We start from the raw sequence: 25,774 nt of genomic DNA on the forward strand, positions 1-25,774 counted from the left end.
GTAAATTTTAAAGATTTTGGTAACAAATTGTTAATTATTTTCTCTTTATTAACATACCTCGTTTTATGATACAATTTGTAAATTTTAAAAAATTTAATAACAAATCATTAATCAATTTCTCTTTACATAAATAACTATTTCTTTAACCTCCATGTGAACTTGATTCTTCACTCCTTGAATTTAAAGATATTATATATATATATATATATATATACTACTTTTAAAACCAATAATACTTAAAAAAATATATTTAATATATAATTATTTATTATTTATTATATTGTTATATTTATAATTTCTGATTCTTATTTTTATGGATGAAATATAAAAAAATACAAATTATTTAATACATTAATATACCATTCCTTTTATTTATTATGTGGTTATATTTATAATCTCTGATTCTTATTTGTATGGATGAAATATGTTTATGTATGAATTAATTTTCTTAAATTAAATTTTTACATATTCAAAAAACAATAATGATTATATTAAATTTAAAAAATTAACATAATTTATTAATATATTAATAAAAGAATATCAAAATTTCCATAAAACTTTTAAGAAATAAGATTTATTTCAATTAAGAAATCACAACCTATATAATACTTTTCACATTGAAAAGTAGCAAACAAACTATTTTTTAAATATAGTTTTAGTTTAATATATTAATAAAAAATTATCAAAATTTCCATGAAACTTTTAGCAAATAAAATTTATTTCAACTAGAAAATCACAACCTATATAATACTTTTCACAATGAAAAGTAACAAACAAACTATATATATATAGTTAAATATAGGTTTAGTTTAAGTTTAAACATAGTTAAATAGTTTTAGTTTTAGTTTAAATATAGCTAAATAATTTTAATTTAAATATAGTTAAATTTATATTCCATCGTAAATTTAATATACTCCTTTTAAATATTAAATTTATTATGTATTTAAAATAATTTATTTATTTTTTATATTTTATAATTTAATTTAAATATAAATAATTTCAACATTAATATTAAATATTATATGAATAGACACTACATATGATTAAGCTCATTAGTATTCGACAGACTAATGTTGTAAATGGCTGATTTTGGTATGAAATTTGATATTGGAAATCGGTGGTGAAATGTATGGACGGTGAAGATATAAGCACAATTAAAAGTGGATATCAAAGTTCATAAGCATAATAAAATTTCCTTCTTACACTTTGATTTTTACTCTCCTACAAATCTAAGTAAATTGATGCAATCTACAATGTGCTCCATAAAGTTCATGTACAAATATTTGCACTCTAATTTTTACTCTCCCACAAATCAAAGTAGATTGATGCACTCTACACTTCATGATATGGAAGTTCATAAGCACAATAAAATTTCCTTCTTACACTCTGATTTTTACTCTCGTACAAATCCAAGTAGATTGATGCAATCTACAAAGTAGTAGATTGATGCATTCTACAATGTGCTCATTGATGCAATCTACAAAGTAGTAGATTGATGCATTCTACAATGTGCTCATTGATGCAATCTACAAAGTAGTAGATTGATGCATTCTACAATGTGCTCAATATTTGCACTCTGATTTTTTTTACTCTCCTACAATCGAAGTATTTTGATGCACTCTACACTCCATGAGGTTCTTGTACAGATATTTGGAGGGTTCCATACATGGTGTAAGTTTCCAAAAAAAAAGCCAGAAAAGTTATTCAGACACTCCTAAAAAGTTATTCAAACTCTCCTAGTTATCATTAAAATTTCCAACGGAAACTTCTACAACAACAAAAAAATGCTAAACCCTAACAACCAAAATGCAAAGTAGTGGTTGTAGACTTGCCCACTCGAAAGAATAGAATGGATTACAGGCATATAAAATTCCAACTGCATTTTAAATTCCAACTGAAGTTTAAAACCTGCAACCAAAAAAATGCTAAACCCTAAGAACCAAAATGCAAAGTAGTGGTTTCAGACTATAGAATGGATTACATGCATTTACAATATAGAATGGATTACATACATTTACCCGCCTCATAATAAGTAAGTCCTTAGTCTATTTTATTTAAACTCGAATATGTGCATATAGGTTAATTATATTAAAAACCAAAAAAAAATGTGTATATAGGTTAATTATATTAAAAACTAGAAAACTATTACAAATTATGAACAAAACTATCCTAAAAAGGAAATACTCTAAATAATTTCAAGTGCAAAGAGTAACCATGAAATGTAATGTCAAGAAATAAGGTGAAGAAATAACCTGCAAACATGTTAGTGAAAAAATAATAAAAGGCATGGAATAAATATTTCAAACCATTAGTATTATAAGATATATAATAAAAACCTGGAATAAATATTTTAAACCATTCCTATTATGCATATATATTGTAACAATAGAGACTAACTTGTAATTGGTTCAGACTCATTTTCTTTAATGATAAAAAGATAGATTAACAACCCAAAAATCATAAAAACCTAATCAAATTTTGATTAAAAAAATAAAATAAAATTAATCAATTTTTGATGTTTTCTTTAAATAAAAATAAAAAGCAATTATATTAAAAGAAAATACTCAATAATAATAATCTTTATTACTAATTAAAGACAAAATTCAATAATGTTTAATATTCTTAATATTAATGTTATAATACTCATGTTTATTAATAATGTAATAGCACATAATGCTATGAAGTTAATAAAATGTTGACATAATCCTTAATAGAAGTCTGCAATGAGGTCATAAAGCAAGTTTGTTGTAAAAATGAAACTTTCAATGAAAATACCAATCATATATGAATTGTTTATGATTATAATTTAGCAGACATATGACGCAGTGATTGACCTTTGGACAAAAAAAAATTCAAAACAATATTTACTGTTATTATCTAGTGGTTGACCTTTAATAAAGATATGGAATTTGATAGAATAATCATATTCTCGATTAATTTATTCTTTCACAAATAAAAAAGGAAGTATAAGTCTGAATAATTACACAGTCATTTTTCCTAATTCTTCAAGAAGTTATATTCCTAAATAAGCCAAAAAAAACGATGGAGTTTCAAATTTCAACCTCTGTAATCATTGTTAGTAGGGTCAACATATGAATCTGGTAGTACAAAACATACTCGAGGCAACCCTCATAAAAATAGATAACAAATAAATCACATGTAAGTCAATATGCAACAAAGTTAAAATTCAGGGATACTAAATTGGCAGAAAAACAATATATAAAAGGTTTTCTGATTATAAGTATAGATATCTAAAATGTTTCTCAATTACAAGTATACACATCTAAAACTTTAATGACTGTCAAAGAACAATTACATGTTGCAATCACGTTGTGATAAATAGTGTTATTTGATATTGGAAATCGGTGGTGAAATGTATGGACGGTGAAGATATAAGCACAATTAAAAGTGGATATCAAAGTTCATAAGCATAATAAAAGTTCCTTCTTACACTCAATTACATGTTGCAATCATGTTGTGATAAATAGTGTTCTTTGATATTGGAAATCGGTGGTGAAATGTATGGACGGTGAAGATATAAGCACAATTAAAAGTGGATATCAAAGTTCATAAGCATAATAAAATTTCCTTCTTACACTTTGATTTTTACTCTCCTACAAACCTAAGTAAATTGATGCAATCTACAATGTGCTCCATGAAGTTCATGTACAAATATTTGCACTCTAATTTTTACTCTCCCACAAATCAAAGTAGATTGATGCACTCTACACTTCATGATATGGAAGTTCATAAGCACAATAGAATTTCCTTCTTACACTCTGATTTTTACTCTCGTACAAATCGAAGTAGATTGATGCAATCTACAAAGTAGTAGATTGATGCATTCTACAATGTGCTCAATATTTGCACTCTGATTTTTTTTACTCTCCTACAATCGAAGTTTTTTGATGCACTCTACACTCCATGAGGTTCTTGTACAAATATTTGGAGGGTTCCATACATGGTGCAAGTTTCCAAAAAAAGCCAGAAAAGTTATTTAGACACTCCTAAAAAGTTATTCAAACTCTCCTAGTTGTCATTAAAATTTCCAACGGAAACTTGAAACCTACAACAAAAAAAAAATGCTAAACCCTAAAAACCAAAATGCAAAGTAGTGGTTGTAGACTTGCCCACTCGAAAGAATAGAATGGATTACAGGCATATAAAATTCCAACTGCATTTAAAATTCTAACTGAAGTTTAAAACCTGCAACCAAAAAAATGCTAAACCCTAAGAACCAAAATGCAAAGTAGTGGTTTCAGACTATAGAATGGATTACATGCATTTACAATATAGAATGGATTACATACATTTACAATATAGAATGGATTACATACATTTACCCGCCTCATAATAAGTAAGTCCTTAGTCCATTTTATTTAAACTCGAATATGTGCATATAGGTTAATTATATTAAAAACCAAAAAAAAAAGTGTATATGGGTTAATTATATTAAAAACTAGAAAACTATTACAAATTATGAACAAAACTATCCTAAAAAGGAAATACTCTAAATAATTTCAAGTGCAAAGAGTAACCATGAAATGTAATGTCAAGAAATAAGGTGAAGAAATAACCTGCAAACATGTTAGTGCAAAAATAATAAAAGGCATGGAATAAATATTTCAAACCATTAGTATTATAAGATATATAATAAAAGACCTGGGATAAATATTTCAAACTATTAGTATTATGTATATATATTGCAACAATATAGACTAACTTGTAATTGGTTAGTCATTTTCTTTAACTATAAAGAGATAGATTAACAACCCAAAAATCTTAAAAACCTAATCAACTTTTGATTAAAAAAATTAAATAAAAGTAATCAATTTTTTATGTTTTTTTTTTTTTTAATAAAAATAATATGCAATTATATTAAAAGAAAATACTCAATAATAATAATCTATTATTACTAATTAAAGACAAAATTCAATAACGTTTAATATTCTTAATATTAATGTTATAATACTCATGTTTATTAATAATGTAATAGCACATGTTTATTAATAATGTAATAGCACATAATGCTATGAAGTTAATAAAATGTTGACATAATCCTTAATAGAAGTCTGCAATGAGGTCATAAAGCAAGTTTGTTGTAAAAATGAAACTTTCAATGAAAATACCAATCATATATGAATTGTTTATGATTATAATTTAGCAGACATATGACGCAGTGATTGACCTTTGGACAAAAAAAAAATCAAAACAATATTTACTGTTATTATCTAGTGGTTGACCTTTAATAAAGATATGGAATTTGATAGAATAATCATACTCTCGATTAATTTATTCTTTCACAAATAAAAGAGGAAGTATAAGTCTGAATAATTACACAGTCATTTTTCCTAATTCTTCAAGAAGTTATATTCCTGCATAAGCCAAAAAAAACGATGGAGTTTCAAATTCCAACCTCTGTAATCCTTGTTAGTAGGGTCAACATATGAATCTGGTAGTACAAAACATACTCGAGGCAACCCTCATAAAGATAGATAACAAATAAATCACATGTAAGTCAATATGCAACAAAGTTAAAATTCAGGGATACTAAATTTGCAGAAAAACAATATATAAAAGGTTTTTTTATTATAAGTATAGATATCTAAAATGTTTCTCAATTACAAGTACACACATCTAAAACTTTAATGGCTGCCAAAGAACAATTACATGTTGCAATCACGTTGTGATAAATAGTGTTATTTGATATTGGAAATCGGTGGTGAAATGTATGGACGGTGAAGATATAAGCACAATTAAAAGTGGATATCAAAGTTCATAAGCATAATAAAATTTCCTGCTTACACTCAATTACATGTTGCAATCACGTTGTGATAAATAGTGTTCTTTGATATTGGAAATCGGTGGTGAAATGTATGGACGGTGAAGATATAAGCACAATTAAAAGTGGATATCAAAGTTCATAAGCATAATAAAATTTCCTTCTTACACTTTGATTTTTACTCTCCTACAAACCTAAGTAAATTGATGCAATCTACAATGTGCTCCATGAAGTTCATGTACAAATATTTGCACTCTAATTTTTACTCTCCCACAAATCAAAGTAGATTGATGCACTCTACACTTCATGATATGGAAGTTCATAAGCACAATAAAATTTCCTTCTTACACTCTGATTTTTACTCTCGTACAAATCGAAGTAGATTGATGCAATCTACAAAGTAGTAGATTCATGCATTCTACAATGTGCTCATTGATGCAATCTACAAAGTAGTAGATTGATGCATTCTACAATGTGCTCAATATTTGCACTCTGATTTTTTTTACTCTCCTACAATCGAAGTATTTTGATGCACTCTACACTCCATGAGGTTCTTGTACAGATATTTGGAGGGTTCCATACATGGTGTAAGTTTCCAAAAAAAAAGCCAGAAAAGTTATTCAGACACTCCTAAAAAGTTATTCAAACTCTCCTAGTTGTCATTAAAATTTCCAACGGAAACTTGAAACCTACAACAACAAAAAAAATGCTAAACCCTAAAAACCAAAATGCAAAGTAGTGGTTGTAGACTTGCCCACTCGAAAGAATAGAATGGATTACAGGCATATAAAATTCCAACTGCATTTAAAATTCCAACTGAAGTTTAAAACCTGCAACCAAAAAATGCTAAACCCTAAGAACCAAAATGCAAAGTAGTGGTTTCAGACTATAGAATGGATTACATGCATTTACAATATAGAATGGATTACATACATATACAATATAGAATGGATTACATACATTTACCCGCCTCATAATAAGTAAGTCCTTAGTCCATTTTATTCAAACTCGAATATGTGCATATAGGTTAATTATATTAAAAACCAAAAAAAATTGTGTATATAGGTTAATTATATTAAAAACTAGAAAACTATGACAAATTATGAACAAAACTATCCTAAAAAGGAAATACTCTAAATAATTTCAAGTGCAAAGAGTAACCATGAAATGTAATGTCAAGAAATAAGGTGAAGAAATAACCTGCAAACATGACAAATTATGAACAAAACTATCCTAAAAAGGAAATACTCTAAATAATTTCAAGTGCAAAGAGTAACCATGAAATGTAATGTCAAGAAATAAGGTGAAGAAATAACCTGCAAACATGTTAGTGCAAAAATAATAAAAGGCATGGAATAAATATTTCAAACCATTAGTATTATAAGATATATAATAAAAGACCTGGAATAAATATTTCAAACTATTAGTATTATGTATATATATTGCAACAATATAGACTAACTTGTAATTGGTTAGTCATTTTCTTTAACTATAAAGAGATAGATTAACAACCCAAAAATCCTAAAAACCTAATCAACTTTTGATTAAAAAAATAAAATTAATCAATTTTTTATGTTTTTTTTTTAATAAAAATAATAAGCAATTATATTAAAAGAAAATACTCAATAATAATAATCTTTATTACAAATTGAAGACAAAATCCAATAATGTTTAATACTCTTAATGTTATAATACTAATGTAATAATGTAATAGCACATAATGCTATGAAGTTAATAAAATGTTGACATAATCCTTAATAGAAATCTGCAATGAGGTCATAAAGCAAGTTTGTTGTAAAAATGAAACTTTCAACGAAAATACCAATCACATGTGAATCAATTATGATTATAATTTAGTAGACATATGGTACTGTGACGCAATGATTGAACTTTGAACAAAAATAAAATCAAAACAATATTTATTATTATTATCTAGTGGTTGATGTTTAATAAAGATATGGAATTTGATAGAATAATCATACTCTCATTAATTTATTCTTTCACAAATAAAAGAGGAAGTATAAGTTTGAATAATTACACAGTGATTTTTCCTAATTCTTCAAGAAGTTATATTCTTGCATAAGCCAAAAAAAAACGATGGAGTTTCAAATTCCAACCTCTGTAATCCTTGTTAGTAGGGTTAACATATGAATCTGGTAGTACAAAACATACTCGAGGCAACCCTCATAAAGATAGATATCAAATAAATCACATGTAAGTCAATATGCAACAAAGTTAAAATTCAGGGATACTAAATTTGCAAAAAAACAATATATAAAAGGTTTTCTGATTATAAGTATAGATATCTAAAATGTTTCTCAATTACAAGTACACACATCTAAAACTTTAATGACTGTCAAAGAACAATTACATGTTGCAATCACGTTGTGATAAATAGTGTTATTTGATATTGGAAATCGGTGGTGAAATGTATGGACTGTGAAGATATAAGCACAATTAAAAGTGGATATCAAAGTTCATAAGCATAATAAAATTTCCTTCTTACACTCAATTACATGTTGCAATCACGTTGTGATAAATAGTGTTCTTTGATATTGGAAATCGGTGGTGAAATGTATGGACGGTGAAGATATAAGCACAATTAAAAGTGGATATCAAAGTTCATAAGCATAATAAAATTTCCTTCTTACACTTTGATTTTTACTCTCCTACAAACCTAAGTAAATTGATGCAATCTACAATGTGCTCCATGAAGTTCATGTACAAATATTTGCACTCTAATTTTTACTCTCCCACAAATCAAAGTAGATTGATGCACTCTACACTTCATGATATGGAAGTTCATAAGCACAATAAAATTTCCTTCTTACACTCTGATTTTTACTCTCGTACAAATCGAAGTAGATTGATGCAATCTACAATTTTTACTCTCCTACAAACCTAAGTAAATTGATGCAATCTACAATGTGCTCCATGAAGTTCATGTACAAATATTTGCACTCTAATTTTTACTCTCCCACAAATCAAAGTAGATTGATGCACTCTACACTTCATGATATGGAAGTTCATAAGCACAATAAAATTTCCTTCTTACTCGTAAAAATCGAAGTAGATTGATGCAATCTACAAAGTAGTAGATTGGTTTCAACATTTGTTAAGAAGTATTAATGTTTATAGATGCTTTATATGTAATATGTGTTTTTTAAATAAATTTTTTAAATTTTATTTGCACATTTTAAGTATTGGGTACCACCTATCGAAGAAAGTTATTGAACATGGGTGAGGAGGATAACAACTATTCCGCCCTAACCACCTAAGCAAAAACATGTCAACTTACGAGACTTGAACATGGGTGAGGAGGATAACGACTATTCCGCCCTAACCACCTAAGCAAAACTCAATTGACAAATTTTATTTGCACATTATTTTATTAATAACCACTGTAAACTTCTATGTCAACCATTACAATGATTTCAAAAAAAGTTGTATGTGATGTTCACTTTCACACATCCTTGATCACCAATTTAGGTAGATGCAACTCTAACCTAGTGTTGAAATTTGATGTTTAATGTGAATGTTTTTTTACAAGTGGTTACAGAGAGGAGATCATTAATATTGGCATGGAGTGAATTTTCCACCATGTGGATTTTAAAGATGATTTTTTTCTTTGAGTAAATATACTTTATCACAATAGTAACATAATGTATGGTGGTGTTAGCATGGACAAAGAGATTACAACCTAATTGAATTGTGCCAAGAGTTTAAAAAGACAAAGAGTTTGTTGATCTACCTATTAGAAGACCAAACTAGACTTAAAAATTGAGTGTTGAGAAGATACATATATTTCAAAAAGAAACTCCAAGGTTTCTTTTAGAAAGGACTTATACTAGACACAATTAGATATCATTTTGATAAATTTGGTGAACAATTAAAATAGAAAGTTAGGACTATAGGCATAAATGTCAAAATATGGGAACCTGAACTTGAAATCAAGAAGAACCCACATCAAATCCTTAAGTAAAGTTGATCGACATGGGGGAATCCTTTAAGGAACCCCCTTAGCCAACATAGTGATGCCCCCATTTTTCTTAACTAGCCACGAGCACTAGTCTAGTTCCTTTGCCATCATGGCTTGGGCAACAAAAGTTTTTGTATTCCAAAACATCTCCACGATGCATAAATATTTGGTGTCCCTTGTCTTGTTGGTACCCAAATATGGTATATAGTTGGTCATCTGTTGAATTGCTAAATTGTCCTCCCTGTATATGCACGAATGATCTTCACATCGTCAATGGACTAAAGAAAAGTTTGTGTATCCAGGGTATGGTGTCTTTGAATATCTTAGTTGTTGCTTCAGTGCGAACCTTTGCATTGGTTTTCTAAGTGATAGCTATGCCTTTAAGGAAGTGTGCGGTGCCATAGAGGCGAACTCGAGAAATAAAACCCAATTGCCAAATTGTAGATTTTAAGTATTGAGAAACATGTTGCTCATTATTTTCCCTTAATAGGTGTGCCATGTTTTATGGTTTTTTCTACCCACATCATGGTATATATGATCCATTGGGAAGGAGATGTTATAGCTTAGATATATTGGTTGGGATGGACACTATGATCTCAAATGGAGCACCGATTATTTCTTTGTTTATTACTATGATTCTTGATGTTATATGCACATGACATTACAATTGGGGCATATGGACAATGAGACTTGGGATGTTCATGGCTTGCATAAGTTGGAACAATAGGCCTCATTGTTATTCGTTGTCAAATGCAATGCTTTGGATCATGTGGGTTAGGAGTTGGGATTATGGGTAAATATTTCCTCACAGGGTCATATTGGGTGGGACAAGGATTATATGAGGAGTCTTTGTGTTTTTATGGGCAAATATATCCTCATAAGGGTCACATTGGGTGGATTGGGGATTATACGAGGAATCTTTATGTTTTTGAGAGGGTGTTAAGTAAAGCATTATGCCCATCATTTATGTTACTACGACTTGAAAAATTCAAAGCATTGTTTTCCAAAGATGAATCTTGCAATGATTAAAGGGTAAATTGTGGTTTGTGATCATGACTCCACTATATGGTTCAAGAAAGAGGTATACGAAAATAGTGTAAAAGATAGACACTTTGACCATAGTACTAGCAAACTTTAAAATAAAAAAGAAAAAAGTGTCACTGAAACACACACATTTATGTTACCGCGACTTGAAAAATTCAAAGTATTGTTTTCCAAAGATGAATCTTGCAATGGTTAAAGGGTAAATTGTGGTTTGCGATCATGACTCCACTATATGGGTCAAGAAAGAGATATACCAAAATAGTGTGAAAGATAGACACTTTGACCATACTACTAGCAAACTTTAAAATAAAAAGGAAAAAAAGTATCAGTGAAACACACACACAACACACATTGCTTACCCCATTGATATTACAAAATTGATCATTTATGTTAGAAATAAAATATATCAATTTTATATTTAATTAGATAATAATTAAAATGATAAGTTAAATTAAAAATAAAAATTATATCAATTTTATATTTAATTAAATAATAATTTTAAAATTACAATAATCGTTATTATAACCTGATTAAAAAATAATAAAAATATTTACCATCATAAATTTTGTGGTTGACAAAATTTACACTTCCCCAGATATGGACATTGCTCTCGTGGACCTAGTTATGGTCTTTGCGGGATGGAAATCAGTGCTATTATGGATATTAAATCGGCTTTGAAAATTTAAGAAAGAGGAAGAGTTATTATAACAACGATAAGATACAAATTTGCAATCAAAAGGGAAACGACTGCTCACGCTGATTCCTCTCCCTCCCTTTTTGTGTGTGTTTTCCTCGCTTCCATCCGACTCGCCATCGACATCGACTTCTCCTCTTCTTCTTCCTCGACGCTCGTCCTCCCGCAGTGTTGATATGATATTTGAGTCCCCTCGAAAGGAAGGAAGGAAACCACCTATGCCAACCGCTCAATCGACAAAATCAGTTATTTCCATCCATCCAGTGATAGTTTTTCTCCTTTAAAACGGTGTATAGCTAGGGTTTGTTCTCGCGAAAGGTTTTCGCCGCATTTTCCTGGGGCCGAGGCATTGTTTCTCATCGCCCGGAGGTCATATTTGGTAACTTCTCTATGCTGGGTTCCTGATAAGCCCGGGATTCGATCCTGAGACGCTCCACAGGTTAAGGACGCCTATTTCAGGGTTTCAGCCGGCGTTGGTTCGAGTCGCAGACTCGGTAGATTGGATTTCAAAAGAAAATTAGATTTACCGAGCTTCAGAATTATATGTTTTGATTTGATATTTTAATCATCGAACATGCCGAGGAATTCCAGACACAAGTCTCACAGGCAGCATTACAGGCGCTCGTCTGTGGAATCCTCTGATTCCGATGATGAAGGCAGTGCGAGATACGGGCCTGAAATTTTATTACCGGAAGGGAAAAGTAAAGGAAACAGGGTCGATTCATTGAAGGAGAAGCATGGAATCCAGGCAGGGGATAAAAGAAAATCTTCAGCATCGAAGGAACAGCACGGCTTGGTGGATTCTTTATTGCATATTAAGAAGAAACGTGCGTCTGTATCCGTTTCTTCTGAGCGTTGGGAGGCGAGGGAGAATGCCCTTTCGCTGCTGGCTTATCTTGACCACAGCAAGGAGAAAGATTCGAAGGCCGATTCTGATAGCTCAGGTGGGGATGTCGGGGTGCCGGAATGCAGCGAAAAGGGTTTTGATAAATCAAGGCGAACGGGTTCTAATGGGATTGATGAAATTAGGGTTTCCAGAAACAAAGAAATTCTCGAGCACAGGGTAAATGATTCGAGTCGAGGGAAATCGCGAGCGAAATCGGATGGAGATGAGATCAAGATGGAAGTAAAAGAGGCAAAGAAGGCTCTGGATTTGAGACGCGAGGGTTCGGTTAGTTTCGTGCCGGAGACGTTGAAGTGTTCTGAAGATGCTGGAAAACAGGGTTCCCAAAGCGCGAATGGTCCGCAAGAGGCTCCTCAAAAGAAAGGGCAGAGAAATACGGGTAATTTTGATCTGTTGGATTTTACTGGATTTTTTTTTTTTTTTTCTAAATATTTTTTTGGGAAGCGTTTATTTTAAACACTAGAGGGGCATTACACACGATTTTAAGCAGTAAAGCACTCTAGCAGTATGCAAACCATTGAACATGAGCACCTTCATCTGGGTAAGCTGCTCTCACTGGGTGGTGCTTCTCAGTCTGACATTTGGCCCAACTTCTTATTCATGTCCCTGGAAAAATCGAAACTCGGTGGGTGGCCTGACATATCACTGTATTTATCAATTAACCATGACACCGATAGCCGAAAATAGTATTTAGTTAACATCCCCCATAGCTCTTGTCGGGAAGTGCGTTAAGGTTTACTGATAAATAATCTTTTTGGAAGATCAGTGATGGTAGGCGGGGATTCAATAAGTTAGACAGTTTAATTTTCAACTTGTCAATGTTTATTTTACTTGCACCCTACGGTTTTTGTAATATGAGAAGTAAGAAAGAAATCAGGGGCTTTATATATCTGCGTCTTTTGTTTTGGGTGTGTGGTACATTAAATGGGAGTGTGTTCTACATTTCCGGTGCATCTTACAGTTCAGATATTGTGGATTCGTGAACACTTCACGCTGCGTCTGATTTTTAAATATGCCGGGGTTAATGTGGCCAGCTTGAAATTCATATTGATTTCTTCATAATAGACACTTGCACAGAATCCAGATCCATCTTAACTTTAGATCTGTTATGCATGAGATCCCAGGGGTATTGAACCCCTTGATGTAATAATATCAATATTTTTGCACCCTCTTTCTGGGGTTAAATAGCCTTTAAAATTTACTCATGGTTAAGATGGTTCTGTTCTAGCTTATGAGACGTGTTGATATTTTGAAGTGTCACCCGTACACTTATCCCTTAACCTTTGAATTAGTGCATAGGTACTCTATCTCCTTGTAGAACAGTTCTTGTTGTTTTCTACATGATATGTATAAAATTGGTTTATCAAATGACTTTCATGTGATAATGATACAACGTTATTGGAATTACTCTGCATCCAATTTGCTTATCATGGCAGCAAACTTTATTCTTTTCCCAGAAATATTTCCTTGTCCAATCGTGTATTTCCTTAGAACATCAAAACGTTTTTGGATATTTGAATTTCCTTTACGAATTTCATTTGCCCTTAAAATATTTCTATGTCAGTGATTTATTTTCTTGTTAATAACATTATAAACCATATTGGATACTTTGAATTTCCTTTTGACATGCTTTTCTTCCTGGTTATTAATATTATAAATTTATAACTACTAGCTGTTTATCTGTTTTTGTTTATAATCTTGGTTGAACTTGATTATTTTTAATTTTCCTTTTTAAATATATTTTCTGTAGAATGGAAGATACAAGATGAGCTTCGTAATCCGGAACTTGAGAAGGAACTGGAAAATCGCATACTTCGGCGGAGGGAGGAATCAGGTGACAGGGATAGATGGAGGGATGATGATAGAGACAGGGAAGGAAAGTCATACCGTTCAAGAGACACTCACCACAAAGATGAAAGGCACCATGATGGGAAACAAAAAGATGATAAGCTCAAGGGTTCCAGATGCAAAGATGAGAGGAAATCAGAAGATAAACCCAGGGCTAATAAGTATAAAGAAGAAAGGCACATGGATGATAAGCCAAGGGCCGACAGGTACAAAGATGACAAGCCAAGAGATGAAAGAGAACGGCATAAAGATGTCAAACAGAAAGATGACAAGCACAGAGAAGAGAAATATAGAGACGACAAAATTAAAGCTGATAAGAATAAGGAGGTTAAATTGGAAGACAGTTATAGAGAAGAAAAATACAAAGAAGACAGGTACAGGGAGGAAAAATATAGAGATGACAGGTACAAGGATGATAAAAACAAAGATGAGAAGTATAGGCCAGAGCAGTCTCATCGAGATTGCACTGTAGAACACCATGATAGTAAACATTTCAAAGATGAATCTAAGCAGCGGGTTCGCTGCAAGGAAAATAAGCATTATGAGAGTGACCAAGAGTATAGTTCCTATTTTGATGATCGATATCCAGAACAGGACACTTCCCATAACCGACACTCTCAGAAATTAGAAGGCTCCAAGTTGCGTAGATCCCGTGAATCTAAAGAATCCTTTTCTGAAGATGAACGTGGAGGAACCAGTAGGGTTTGTGAAGATGACTTATTAGTTCAGGATAGATTGGCCTCTGATTTGCGATGCTCCAGTGTAATGGATGTAGCCACAAACAAGGATCAGCAGAAGAGAGCCGGTGAAATAGTTTCAAAGATTGACAAAGAGAAAAAGAGGTAATTAATCTTGTATCAGTGGCAGGCAAAATTTTAAGGATCTGTACTTATTTTGAAGTTCAGAAATTTAGGAAAATCTTACTAATTCTTAGAATGGCAATGATAAAATATCTGGCGATGTTTTTAAAAAAAATTTAAATTTTTAAGGATTCTATATAGTTTTTAGAATATTTTGGGGATTTTAGAATCAAATAATTTTGTTCTTTGGGTTCTGGGTGAATTCTTGAAAAAAAGTAAATTTTGGAAAAAAGGGAAATTAGCCCAATGGCAAAATTTAGCCCCTAAAGTTTCTTCCACATCACTGGTACTTTTGCTGTTCTTTTCATTATTCATTTTCAGGTTGTGTTATTCTATATGTGATATTGGTCTTTATGAGATAATGGTCTTTTTAAGTTTTTATGAGATAATGTTGTGGGGAATGCGGAATCTGGGAACTGTAAGTATATCATTTTTTCACTTTCTGCTGCTCTTGAAACTTTATTGCTATATTTTCCTCCCCCTTTAGAGCTGGTATTGGGTTCATAAGATGTCTGTTTAATTTCATTCTGTAATGCTTGATAATGTAGGATTGATAATCCATGAGGGTGCTTGAAACTTTTTGTTGTTTGATTCTTCTACACAACCTCCTACATTCAGTGTTTGTTGGCTTCAGAGAATTCCTTCTTCCCCCACAAATTTCACTGAACTGTTGTTCTAGTTGTCACTCGTGGAAATTTTAAATGTAATTTTTGGAATGTTATGGAGTTTTGTCCATTTCAGCAGAAAATGTACCTTATCTGTGAAACTTTTGCTTTCCTCGAACTGCACATTGAGAAACCTGAATTCCATTATTTGTGTTTAGGATTATATGTTAAATAAAAGGTACAATAATACCCTACAAGTGAATAACAGGTTAGTTCTTACCTGTGGTTTTTGCAGGGTAAAATCTGTGGAAGTTGGATCAGAATGGAAGGATACTTCATTTGAAGAAAGGCCTCAGCTTGGCAGGGATAATCAACATGCACAGAAGTTTGATCATGATCATGGTCGCCCTAAAGAGCAGGCCATTCTTCGTGCTGGCAATAGAACTGAAAGGTACCTGGATGGCCATAGAGAGGAATCGCCTGTGCAAAGTTCTGACAGCTCACTCAAGTCAAATGCTTGCCTTTCACCTGTGAAGATGACTCATCGATCGCCAACCCCATCTACTAATGACATGAGCCACCATTTGTCTTATGGAAAAAACACCAAAAGAAAAAGGTTGGAAAGTGGTCATGGTTTTAGCAGTGCCACTAGTATGCGGGGAGAGACAAGGACAGCGAAAAGTGTAGATCGTGTTGGGGATTCAGATAGATGCAGGCTGCATTCAGATCATCAAGATAAAATGAGAGACAGAGAGTCTGTAATTGTTATGAAGGACAATGGAGACCGTAGAGGTAGGTCTCGAAGTACAGACAGAGTTTGTAGGTCTCGAAGTAGAGATAGAGTTTGCAGGTCTCGAAGTACAGACAGGGTTTGCAGCTCTCACTTGAACGATGCAAAAAGTGATAGGTTCTCCAGAGCTCCATCAGTGCATGCCATGGACTCAACAGTTACTGGACTACAGGATGATGCTTCTGGTGTTGATCACTATCCCAAGCGGCCTTTCACTTCGGGCCATTCATCAGTGTCTGGAGAAGGGCCTAAAACATCTTATCATTCAGATAAGATGCCTTCTGTTAAGCCAGGCTGGTCTCATTTTGCCTCAAATTCCAGGTCGGTTGGACCTCCTCTACAACAGCGTACACCTTTTCATGTTCGGCCTTCTGGCCATCTCCCCCCTCCGCCTCCTTTTAGACCAGGAATTGATAATCCTTCTGTTTTGGGTCCAAACAGTGGTACTTTTGAAGAGGGGCATTGTTCTAGGGATCAGGGAAGAGCTGATTGGAACAATAGTGCCTCTTTTAATAGAGTTGAGTTCAATGGGCTTGTCAGAAATTGGAATTCACAGGCTCAGGGACCTGGGTCAGGTAACTTTTATATTCCATTTCACCATCAATCTGGTGGTCATCCACCTGGAGCTTTCCATAATATTGGGCAACAGCATGCAGGTCCTCCCATGTTTAGAGGATTGAGGCCTCCGATAGATATGGCCCATGCTGGAATTCCATATCATATGTGGGACAATGGAGATGGGAACCCCGCTCATAATGGTGCCTTTGGGTGGCAAAGACAAGCTGATGATGGCCGGGGTCATGTTCAAGGTTCTCATCATGGATGGGATGGGTATGCAGAAGAATCTATGATGTATGGACGACGAGAATGGTATGCATTTGGGCAAGGAATGGGTAACCGCAGTTGGGACAGACCAACTGGTATGGGGAAAGGACAAAAGACTGATATGAATATGGATTTCTCTGATCGTAATGAATCTAATTATCAGGGCCCGTATACTGCTGAGGAAATAAGAGGTGAGCCTCAAGATCCTCGAGATCGTCAAGAGAAACTCAAAAATGAAAGATCTTCCACTGAAAGTATTGATATTAGAAGGTGTGATCAGGTTGCTCGGAATGTTGCTCCAGAAAATTCCTCGTGTGCATTCTATTCAGAAACAAAGAAGTATAAGCATGAATGTGAGGACACAAGGTATTATCTGTCAAAACTAGACGTATCAGCAGAATTGGCAGGTCCAGATCTATACAGTCAATATATCAACAAACTTGGCACAGGACAGACTATGAGTCCTGATGAAGCCAATTTCACTACAGATAAGGCTTATGAAGACCACCAATTAGAGGTAATATTGTGATTGTGCACCTCTTTATGATTATTTGATTCTTTTACCTTGATGTTATTTGGCATGGTTGTTGCTTCAGTGCACTTTATGATTATATGTATTCTAGTTTTGCCATTTCTTTTTGGTTACTTATAAAGATTGCTCATCTGTTCTTTTATGTAATGCCAGGTGGATACAGATACAGAGGCTCTCCTTTCAAGTCTCGATTTGCGACGAGCATTTTTCCCATGTTTACCGGAGAATGTAAATTCTCTTGCATTGATTGCATTTTGACACTCAAGTGGAATGTTCGTGCTTGTTGGACTTTTTCCTATTTAGCATTTTTTATAGTGGTTCAAACAAAAAATGTTTCTTTGCATTCATAATGCTGTTGTGTGCTAACCTGATAGTTGTGTAAAATGCAGCATATGCAGCGAGCAATGGAAATTTACAAACAGGCAAGACAACGGTCTAGGGATGTTGCCACTCTTGATACTCCCATGAATGCCCAAATTGCTGCTACAAAGAAAACCGATATGTCTTCACCTTTTGGAGACAGTAAAGAGGAGCTGTGGTGTGGGCATCTGACTGATGTAGATATGGGACTAGTCCCTAAAAGTACTTTGACCCCACATGATTCTTTGATTTCAGAGATTGGACTTCCATGTTTTCAGGACGTTGCAGTACATAATGATGTTAAGAAAGGTCAAGAAGTTCCTAAAACTGCTTCTGAAGGCATTAATCATGCAGATCAAACCAAATCAGTCTATGATGACAATGCGGCAGCATTTTCGGAGCAACCATTGAATGAATCCGTATCAGAGAAAATTAAGCTGAGTGAGAAGGTTATAAATGGGTGCAGCAACTTGGTTAATTTGACAGGGCCTGAAAATTTTGACTGTGATCATAAAACAACTGTAGATGCACATAATCTTCGGGTGGTTGCGTATGTTGGCTCTGCCACTGCACTTGACAGTGAACATGTTTCAGAAAAGATGGTCGAAAAACACAGAGAAGATGCGGAGTCTTGTTATGAGACAATGCATTCTGAAACACAAAGTCTTTCTTGTAAATTCTGTGTAAGAGGGGATTCTATAGGGTTGAATGGAATCTGTGTAAGATGTCAAGGTGGAAGTCAACCAAATGCAGACTTCTGTGGTGATACACCAATCCAGCAGGGTGAAGTGCTGGAGCATACAAGGATAACCCATGAAGAAGGTTTTAAGTTAGTTAATTTTAAAGGTAAGAATAGGGAATGCCAAAGTCAATATAATCTTCCTGAAAGTACACGTTAAACAATTTAAAGTATTTTTTACCCTCTTATGGTGTTTTCAATCACAAGAGCATATCTTGCTTGCATTGCTTCATGGCCAACTTATTTTTAAGGTCACAGAAAGCTTTTCTCCTTTCTTGGAGTCAGTCTCTCATAATTGTACATAACCTTGTTGGGAGAGACCTACTCGATTCTTTTCTGATGTTGCATGGTTTTGTTTGGCCAGAGTTAGTTTCAGCTGCCTGTGTCGTGCATACCTTGAGGGAAGTTTCTTTTCATGTCCGCTTGCCAGCAATTCTACTGCCACATATGGCTGAGGTGTCAATCTGCAATGTTTCATAGTTTTTTGCAGAGAAAAGCCTAAGAGCTGAATATCAGTCATCTTTGTACTACAAATTTAGTTCAAGGATGAATTGTATGATTAATGTGTAGATTCCAGTTCTAGTTTCTATTCTATATTTTTAAGTACAGGCATTGCACTCACAATTTTATAGTTAGGCTTCAAAAAGTGAAGCTGGTTAATGCACCTCACCAATGCCTTTTTATAGTCATTTCTTATTCATTAGATTTACAGTGCATGAAAGTGCACAAAAGTGCACTGCTCTAATTAATGTGGAGCAAAGGTCTGTGCAGTTTGCTGCATAAGATCCAAGGGTTGATCTGTATGTTTAGCTTTAATTTTTACCTTCCAAGTTTCAATTGGTAGATTCATTGTTTTATTAGTTTTTGTTGATGCACAGTTATTTGATTCTGAAGGCAACAATGTGTTAAGGTTACTGTCTTTTTGATTACATATTTAATCTTACTATTGCTTGATTTATAATTTTTTGATTTTTGTATGTCTATTTCTGGAGGTCATTTATGTGTTTTATCTGTAGGTACAGCATATTTTCCTGTTTTAAGTATTAATCTAGAGGCCACAGTACATTGGGGGGGGGGGGGTACAGAGCACTAGTGCTGGTCAGACCTGCTCATAGTCATTTTTCTAGTATGTCTATAATCATAGCCAGCACCCATATATTTGCGAAAGTGCATTGTATCTGGTGATAGTTTGGCATGCCAATGAAATGCGAATAAACAGATCTTGTATGTGTGTGCAGCCTTCAATATAGAACATATGATGGCCTTTGAAGATCAATTATAATATATGCAAAAGTGCAATGTTTCATAGTTTTTTGCGGAGAAAAGTCTAAGAGCTGAATATCAGTCATCTTTGTACTACAAATTTAGTTCAAGGATGAATTGTATGATTAATGTGTAGATTCCAGTTCTAGTTTCTATTCTATATTTTTAAGTACAGGCATTGCACTCACAATTTTATAGTTAGGCTTCAAAAAGTGAAGCTGGTTAATACACCTCACCAATGCCTTTTTATAGTCATTTCTTATTCATTAGATTTACAGTGCATGAAAGTGCACAAAAGTGCACTGCTCTAATTAATGTGGAGCAAAGGTCTGTGCAGGTTGCTGCATAGGATCCAAGGGTTGATCTGTATGTTCAGCTTTAATTTTTACCTTCAAGTTTCAATTGGTAGATTCATTGTTTTATTAGTTTTTGTTGATGCACAGTTATTTGATTCTGAAGGCAACAATGTGTTAAGGTTACTGTCTTTTTGATTACATATTTAATCTTACTAGTGCTTGATTTATAATTTTTTATTGAGTTTTGTATGTCTATTTCTGGAGTTCATTTGTATGTTTCTTCTGTAGGTAAAGCTTATTTTCCTGTTTTAAGTTTTAATCTAGAGGCCACAGTACATGGGGGGGTACAGAGCACTAGTGCTAGTCAGACCTGCTCATAGTCATTTTTCTAGTATGTCTATAATCATAGCCAGCACCCATATATTTGCGAAAGTGCATTGTATCTGGTGATAGTTTGGCATGCCAGTGAAATGTGAATAAACAGATCTTGTATGTGTGTGCAGCCTTCAATATAGAACATTTGAAGGCCTTTGAAGAGCAATTATAATATTTGTGAAAGTGTATTGTATCTGGTGATAGTTTGGCATGCCAATGAAATGTGAATAAACAGATCTTGTATGTGTGTGCAGCCTTCAATATAGAACATTTGAAGGCCTTTGAAGAGCAATTATAAAGCAATTTCTTGACTAGCTTACATTTTATTTATTGTCGTTAAACTCCAACTGATGAAGTTGACTAGTTATAACATTTGTCTTGGGTATCTTGTTTGGTGACCAAAATTCTCAATAACCTTATAGCATAAATAAATATCTGGGTATCACCTGAGCAACACATTGACTGGGCAAGGTTTGCAATTTGTATGGTTCAGTTGATTACATGTTGAAACGATGAAGACATTTACGAGGGGACAACAGTTATGTATTGTGGTAGGATTGATATGGAAATTACAACTTGTGCAGATATCTTTTAGGTGTGGTAAAGCATGAATATTGGATCTGATTAATATTACTAAGGCTTCTAATAAGTTGAATCAGTTTGGTGTTCATTGTGAATGAAAAAAATGAATACTACGAAAGTATGCTTTGCTGTTTTATATATGTTGAAGCCTCAGTGGTTGCATGGATCAGCAGCTCCTCTGCATAGGCATTCTTTTATGGCCTATCATTTAGGTGGACTGCTATGTATTAGCTCTTATTATATTCCCTGTCGTTTGTACTATATTAATCGCTTTTTTTGTAATATAATCGCGGCACTTTTTTCTGGTTTCTTGATCTATTGGCTTTTCCTTACTGGACCTCTTCCATATTGTTTGATTTTCATTGGTTGGTTGTATTTGTTGACAGATAGATGATTATTTTCGTATGTCATTGAAAATTTTATCCTTTTGCATTAAAGGAAAAAACAATATAGTTTTCATGTTTCAACAAAGTTTGTTAGGTTCAATAATATCTTATCTTCATATTGATGTTCATCCTTCCATGCGACTTTTGCATCTTTTGCTTCTATGCATTCTTGAATATTCACAAGTTGCCTGCAATTCTTTTTGTAGAGGCATCACTAGTTGTTTGAAATAATGACGCTTCTTATTTCTTCTTTTGTAATAATTACCTGAGCTGAGATATTTTTCAAAGATATTTTGAGACTCTAATTCAGATGCTATTGATGTATTACCCCTTTTAACAGCACAATTTGGACAGGAAAGCGATCAAAATGTTGGTGGCTTTTAATGATTGTGCATTTTTTTTAATGAAGTATTTAGTGTCCTTTCAAAGTGATTCATTGAAATTCATGGTGATAAAGATGGAACAAAGCAATTAAGCAATGGCAGGCTAATAGATTATGTTGGTTTTATGGAAAATGTTTTTATTCACAATTTTGATTGTTATTGATGAATTAATTACAATATTGAATAGGCATGTGATGTCTCGATTTTTGGAAATATTTCCTTTAAAGATTTCTCTAAGTGCCATTTAGTTTATTTTCATATCAAAACATTAATTTTAAATTTAGGATATCATATCATAATTTCTAAGTTGGAGGAAATGTTGGAGAAGGGTCTGTTTCCGGCCGGAAACGAAACGGAAACAAGGAAACTCGTACCGAACAGCTTGGAAACTCATTTTTGACCGTACTAGCCCGTTTTTAGAGGAGGAAATGTAGCCAGTGTGGCCAGAAACGAGTTTCTAGGCTGTATGACGGAGTTTCTTGTATTTTGTTTTATTTTTTTTGCTTCTAATTTTTTATTGGGCGACTAAAATATCTTTTGGATGCTACTAGATGCCTCTCAAGGTATAAAAATGAGGATTTTTTTGAGTGGGGCAGCCTAATCTTCAAGTCTATGGCCTTGGTGTTGAGGTGTTGATATGCAGTTCATAGTAATGTTAAATTCTTAAAGTAAAAGTGACATTCCCCTTGAATGTCACTTTTACTTAAATTTTTAACATTACCATGAAATGACTCGGGATGTTTGAGAGTGGTTTTGCTCTCATTGGATTTCATATGGAGAAAGTAGAATTTTAGATTTCACTCAAAATTCAACAGACTTGTCTATTTTTCAGGATTTCAGGATTGCAATGTTTCTATTGGATTTTGTGATGTACTAGGGTATGGAACTTGTATTTAATCACGAGAACCAACCCCTCTATGCAGGGGAGACTCCCAATAATCAAGAGCATGTAGGGTACTAGGGTATGGAACTTGTATTTAATCAAGAGCACTAAGGTCGTTCGACTATGTAGGAAGAGACTCCCAACCATCGCTGATTTTGGATATTGTTATTTTCATTATGTGATCATTCAAGAGTAGATGTGATGTAAATTTAGAGAATGTATCATATATGTTCTATGATTGCACATTATTTCTTAAATGTCGTATAATATATATATATATATATATATATATTGCGTTTCACCGTTTCCAAAATTTGGGGGGGTCACGTTTCGTACCTATCCCTGTTTCGGAACTCGTACCTGTTTCCCTGTTTCGTGCAGCTTAGCATAATTTACAATGTGAAAAACCCTCATAGGTGGCCAGTAGGGGTTTGGCCATTGGAATGTGTTATAGTGGAAGGAGGCTTAGGGTGATGGTGAGGAGTAGCAATGAAGGTGATGGGGTAGGATTGAACACGTCGAAGAATGATTCATAATTCATTTGTACCAGTCTTGAGATGCGGTACCATTGAATATATTCAGCAGTGACTCAATTCATTTGGGGGCAGGATTGTACAAATTCAAGAATTATTCATAATTCATTTTTAAAAGTCTTTATTTGTTAGTACAAGGCTTGGCAAGATTCTTTATAGCGATAACTGCTTTATAAAAAGTCAAAATGATACAGGAAGGGTTTCTCAAAAGGCTTTTGTAAGCGGCTGCAAATCTGATCTGAGTAACTTAATAACTTGTAGCAGTTTGAAATTAAAAGGTTGGGAGGTTGGGCGGCATCAAGGGAGTAATGATGGCCTTCCAATACAAATACTTTTTCCAATTTGACCTACCTTGTCAGGGATCTTGGTCGTGGTGTGCTAATATTTAGCAAGTGGCATTGATATAGAAGGGTTTAACATTTTGTTTTCTTTTCCACGATCATTGGTAGTGTAGTAAGGCCATGGGCTCCTCTTTAAACTAGGTCGTTGAGAGTGTACCAAGGATGGATACACAGCTCATGCAAGAGGGGTAACATTTAAAGGAGAATGCATAGAAGAAGGCTTACTTTTTTTTTTCCATGGGCTCCTCTCCAAACTAGGTTGTTGGGAGAGTTGCGAGGATGGATACACATCTCATGTAAGAGGGGGTTAGCATTTAAAGGAGAAGCATGAAGGTTTACATTTATTTTCTTTATAAAGACGAGGCAAGTTGAGAAGAGAATCAGTTCGAATCCATAGGCATTTTAGAAGAGAATCACCTCAAATACCTTGGCATTTTTAAGTTAGCTTTATCCCTTTTGGTCAGGAATGTGTTTCTATATCCTGTAGACAAAAATTTGGCGGTGCTTTTGGGTACTCGCTATTTTAAATGACGAAATTCTGTTAAAGGTTGTCCTTGCATTCTCTAATGAATTTTTTCTAGAAACTTCCGACGATGAAGACTTGACCTTTTTGTTTCTATAATATAAGCTGAATGCGGTCTCGGTAGGTCATGTTATTAAGTGTTGTAGTGTGAACTTTGGTGGGTTGGATAACTGATATGTTTACAAGAATACAGTTGATTTTACTTATTTATTTATTTTAATTTATTTTAATTTTTTAATAAAACTATTTCTGTATTGAATAAAATTTTCAGATGGTAGTTTATGTAAGTACAGTTGTCAATTCTGTATGGTTCCAAAGTACATAATTTAATTTTGACATTTAAGAAGAATGAAGAGTCACAATCTTTAAAAGATTTTGGCTGTTTTATCATCCGATAAAATGAACAAAATATAAATTCCGTCAACGTTAGATGAAATGGTTGTGTTTGTGGTTGTTGTTTCTCTTTTGGTGTTATTGCTATTGCATTCTAACCATGAAAATATTATATGTAGAAATTGCATTCTAACAATGAAGAAATTGCATTCTAACAATGAAAATACTGTGTAGAAATTGGATTTTATTTAAGACCAAATATGGAAATCATGGAATCATGAAAATGTTTTGTAAGAAAGAATTTGAACATATTACTAACATAAGTTTTTGCTTTCATTTTGTTGTTGCATATGTGTTCATGGAAATATATCTGAGTGAGCTATAAATAAACAAATTTGGCTTTGATTGTTCTGTGGAAATACACTTTTTAGATATCTCATGTAAGTATTAACTAAAATTTCACCCTTCTATAGCTCAAATTTGGCTTTGATTGTTTGGTGGAAATACACTTTTTAGATATCTCATGTAAGTATTAACTAAAATTTCACCCTTAAAAAGTTTTTGGGATTCCATTACAAAGTGTTTGGAGATGGATTCAAACTTATTGGATCTTTATATATTAAAAATAAAAAATATAAACTATATTTTTAGTTCTTTGATTTTGTAGTATTTAACATTTTGGTTTAAAATTAGTGGTTTTAAAGACAATTTTTTTGTAAAGTTTCTATGGAAATCAAATTCATTGGATCTTATATGTAAAATATACAAAATATATATTGCTTTGGTTCTTTCTTAGGTTTTAATAATATTTAACATTGGAGTTTGTAATTAGTGGTTTTAGAGCAATGCTTTTGTGCAAAGGTTTCTTTAGGAAGCCGCTTTTATGTCGTTTATAGTTAAAATAGTTAAATTTT

General features: G+C 33.1%; 1 protein-coding gene across 1 annotated transcript; it reads left to right on the forward strand.

Annotated features, from left to right (window-relative positions):
- Positions 1–11,518: 11,518 nt before the first annotated feature.
- LOC149267542 (uncharacterized) lies at positions 11,519–19,822 on the forward strand. The gene is made up of 6 exons (XM_089433341.1): positions 11,519–12,782; positions 14,154–15,093; positions 16,012–17,848; positions 18,017–18,091; positions 18,253–19,069; positions 19,327–19,822. Exons 1-6 carry the CDS (start codon positions 12,074–12,076, stop codon positions 19,440–19,442), a joined length of 4,494 nt encoding a protein of 1,497 aa, XP_089289467.1. The 5' UTR covers positions 11,519–12,073; the 3' UTR covers positions 19,443–19,822.
- The last annotated feature ends 5,952 nt before the right edge of the window (positions 19,823–25,774 follow it).

The sequence above is a fragment of the Pinus tabuliformis genome, chromosome 6, assembly GCF_031772625.1.
Source record: "Pinus tabuliformis cultivar Carrire ecotype Pingquan chromosome 6, CPIR1, whole genome shotgun sequence".
Classification (NCBI taxonomy): Eukaryota; Viridiplantae; Streptophyta; class Pinopsida; order Pinales; family Pinaceae; genus Pinus; species Pinus tabuliformis.

Coding starts and splice junctions, on each gene's coding strand:
- LOC149267542 (XM_089433341.1), top strand. CDS start 12,074: ATGCCGAGGAATTCCAGACACAAGTCTCACAGGCAGCATTACAGGCGC. Junction 18,092..18,252: donor TCCCATGTTTACCGGAGAAT/GTAAATTCTCTT, acceptor TGTAAAATGCAG/CATATGCAGCGAGCAATGGA. Junction 19,070..19,326: donor TAAGTTAGTTAATTTTAAAG/GTAAGAATAGGG, acceptor TTGTTTGGCCAG/AGTTAGTTTCAGCTGCCTGT.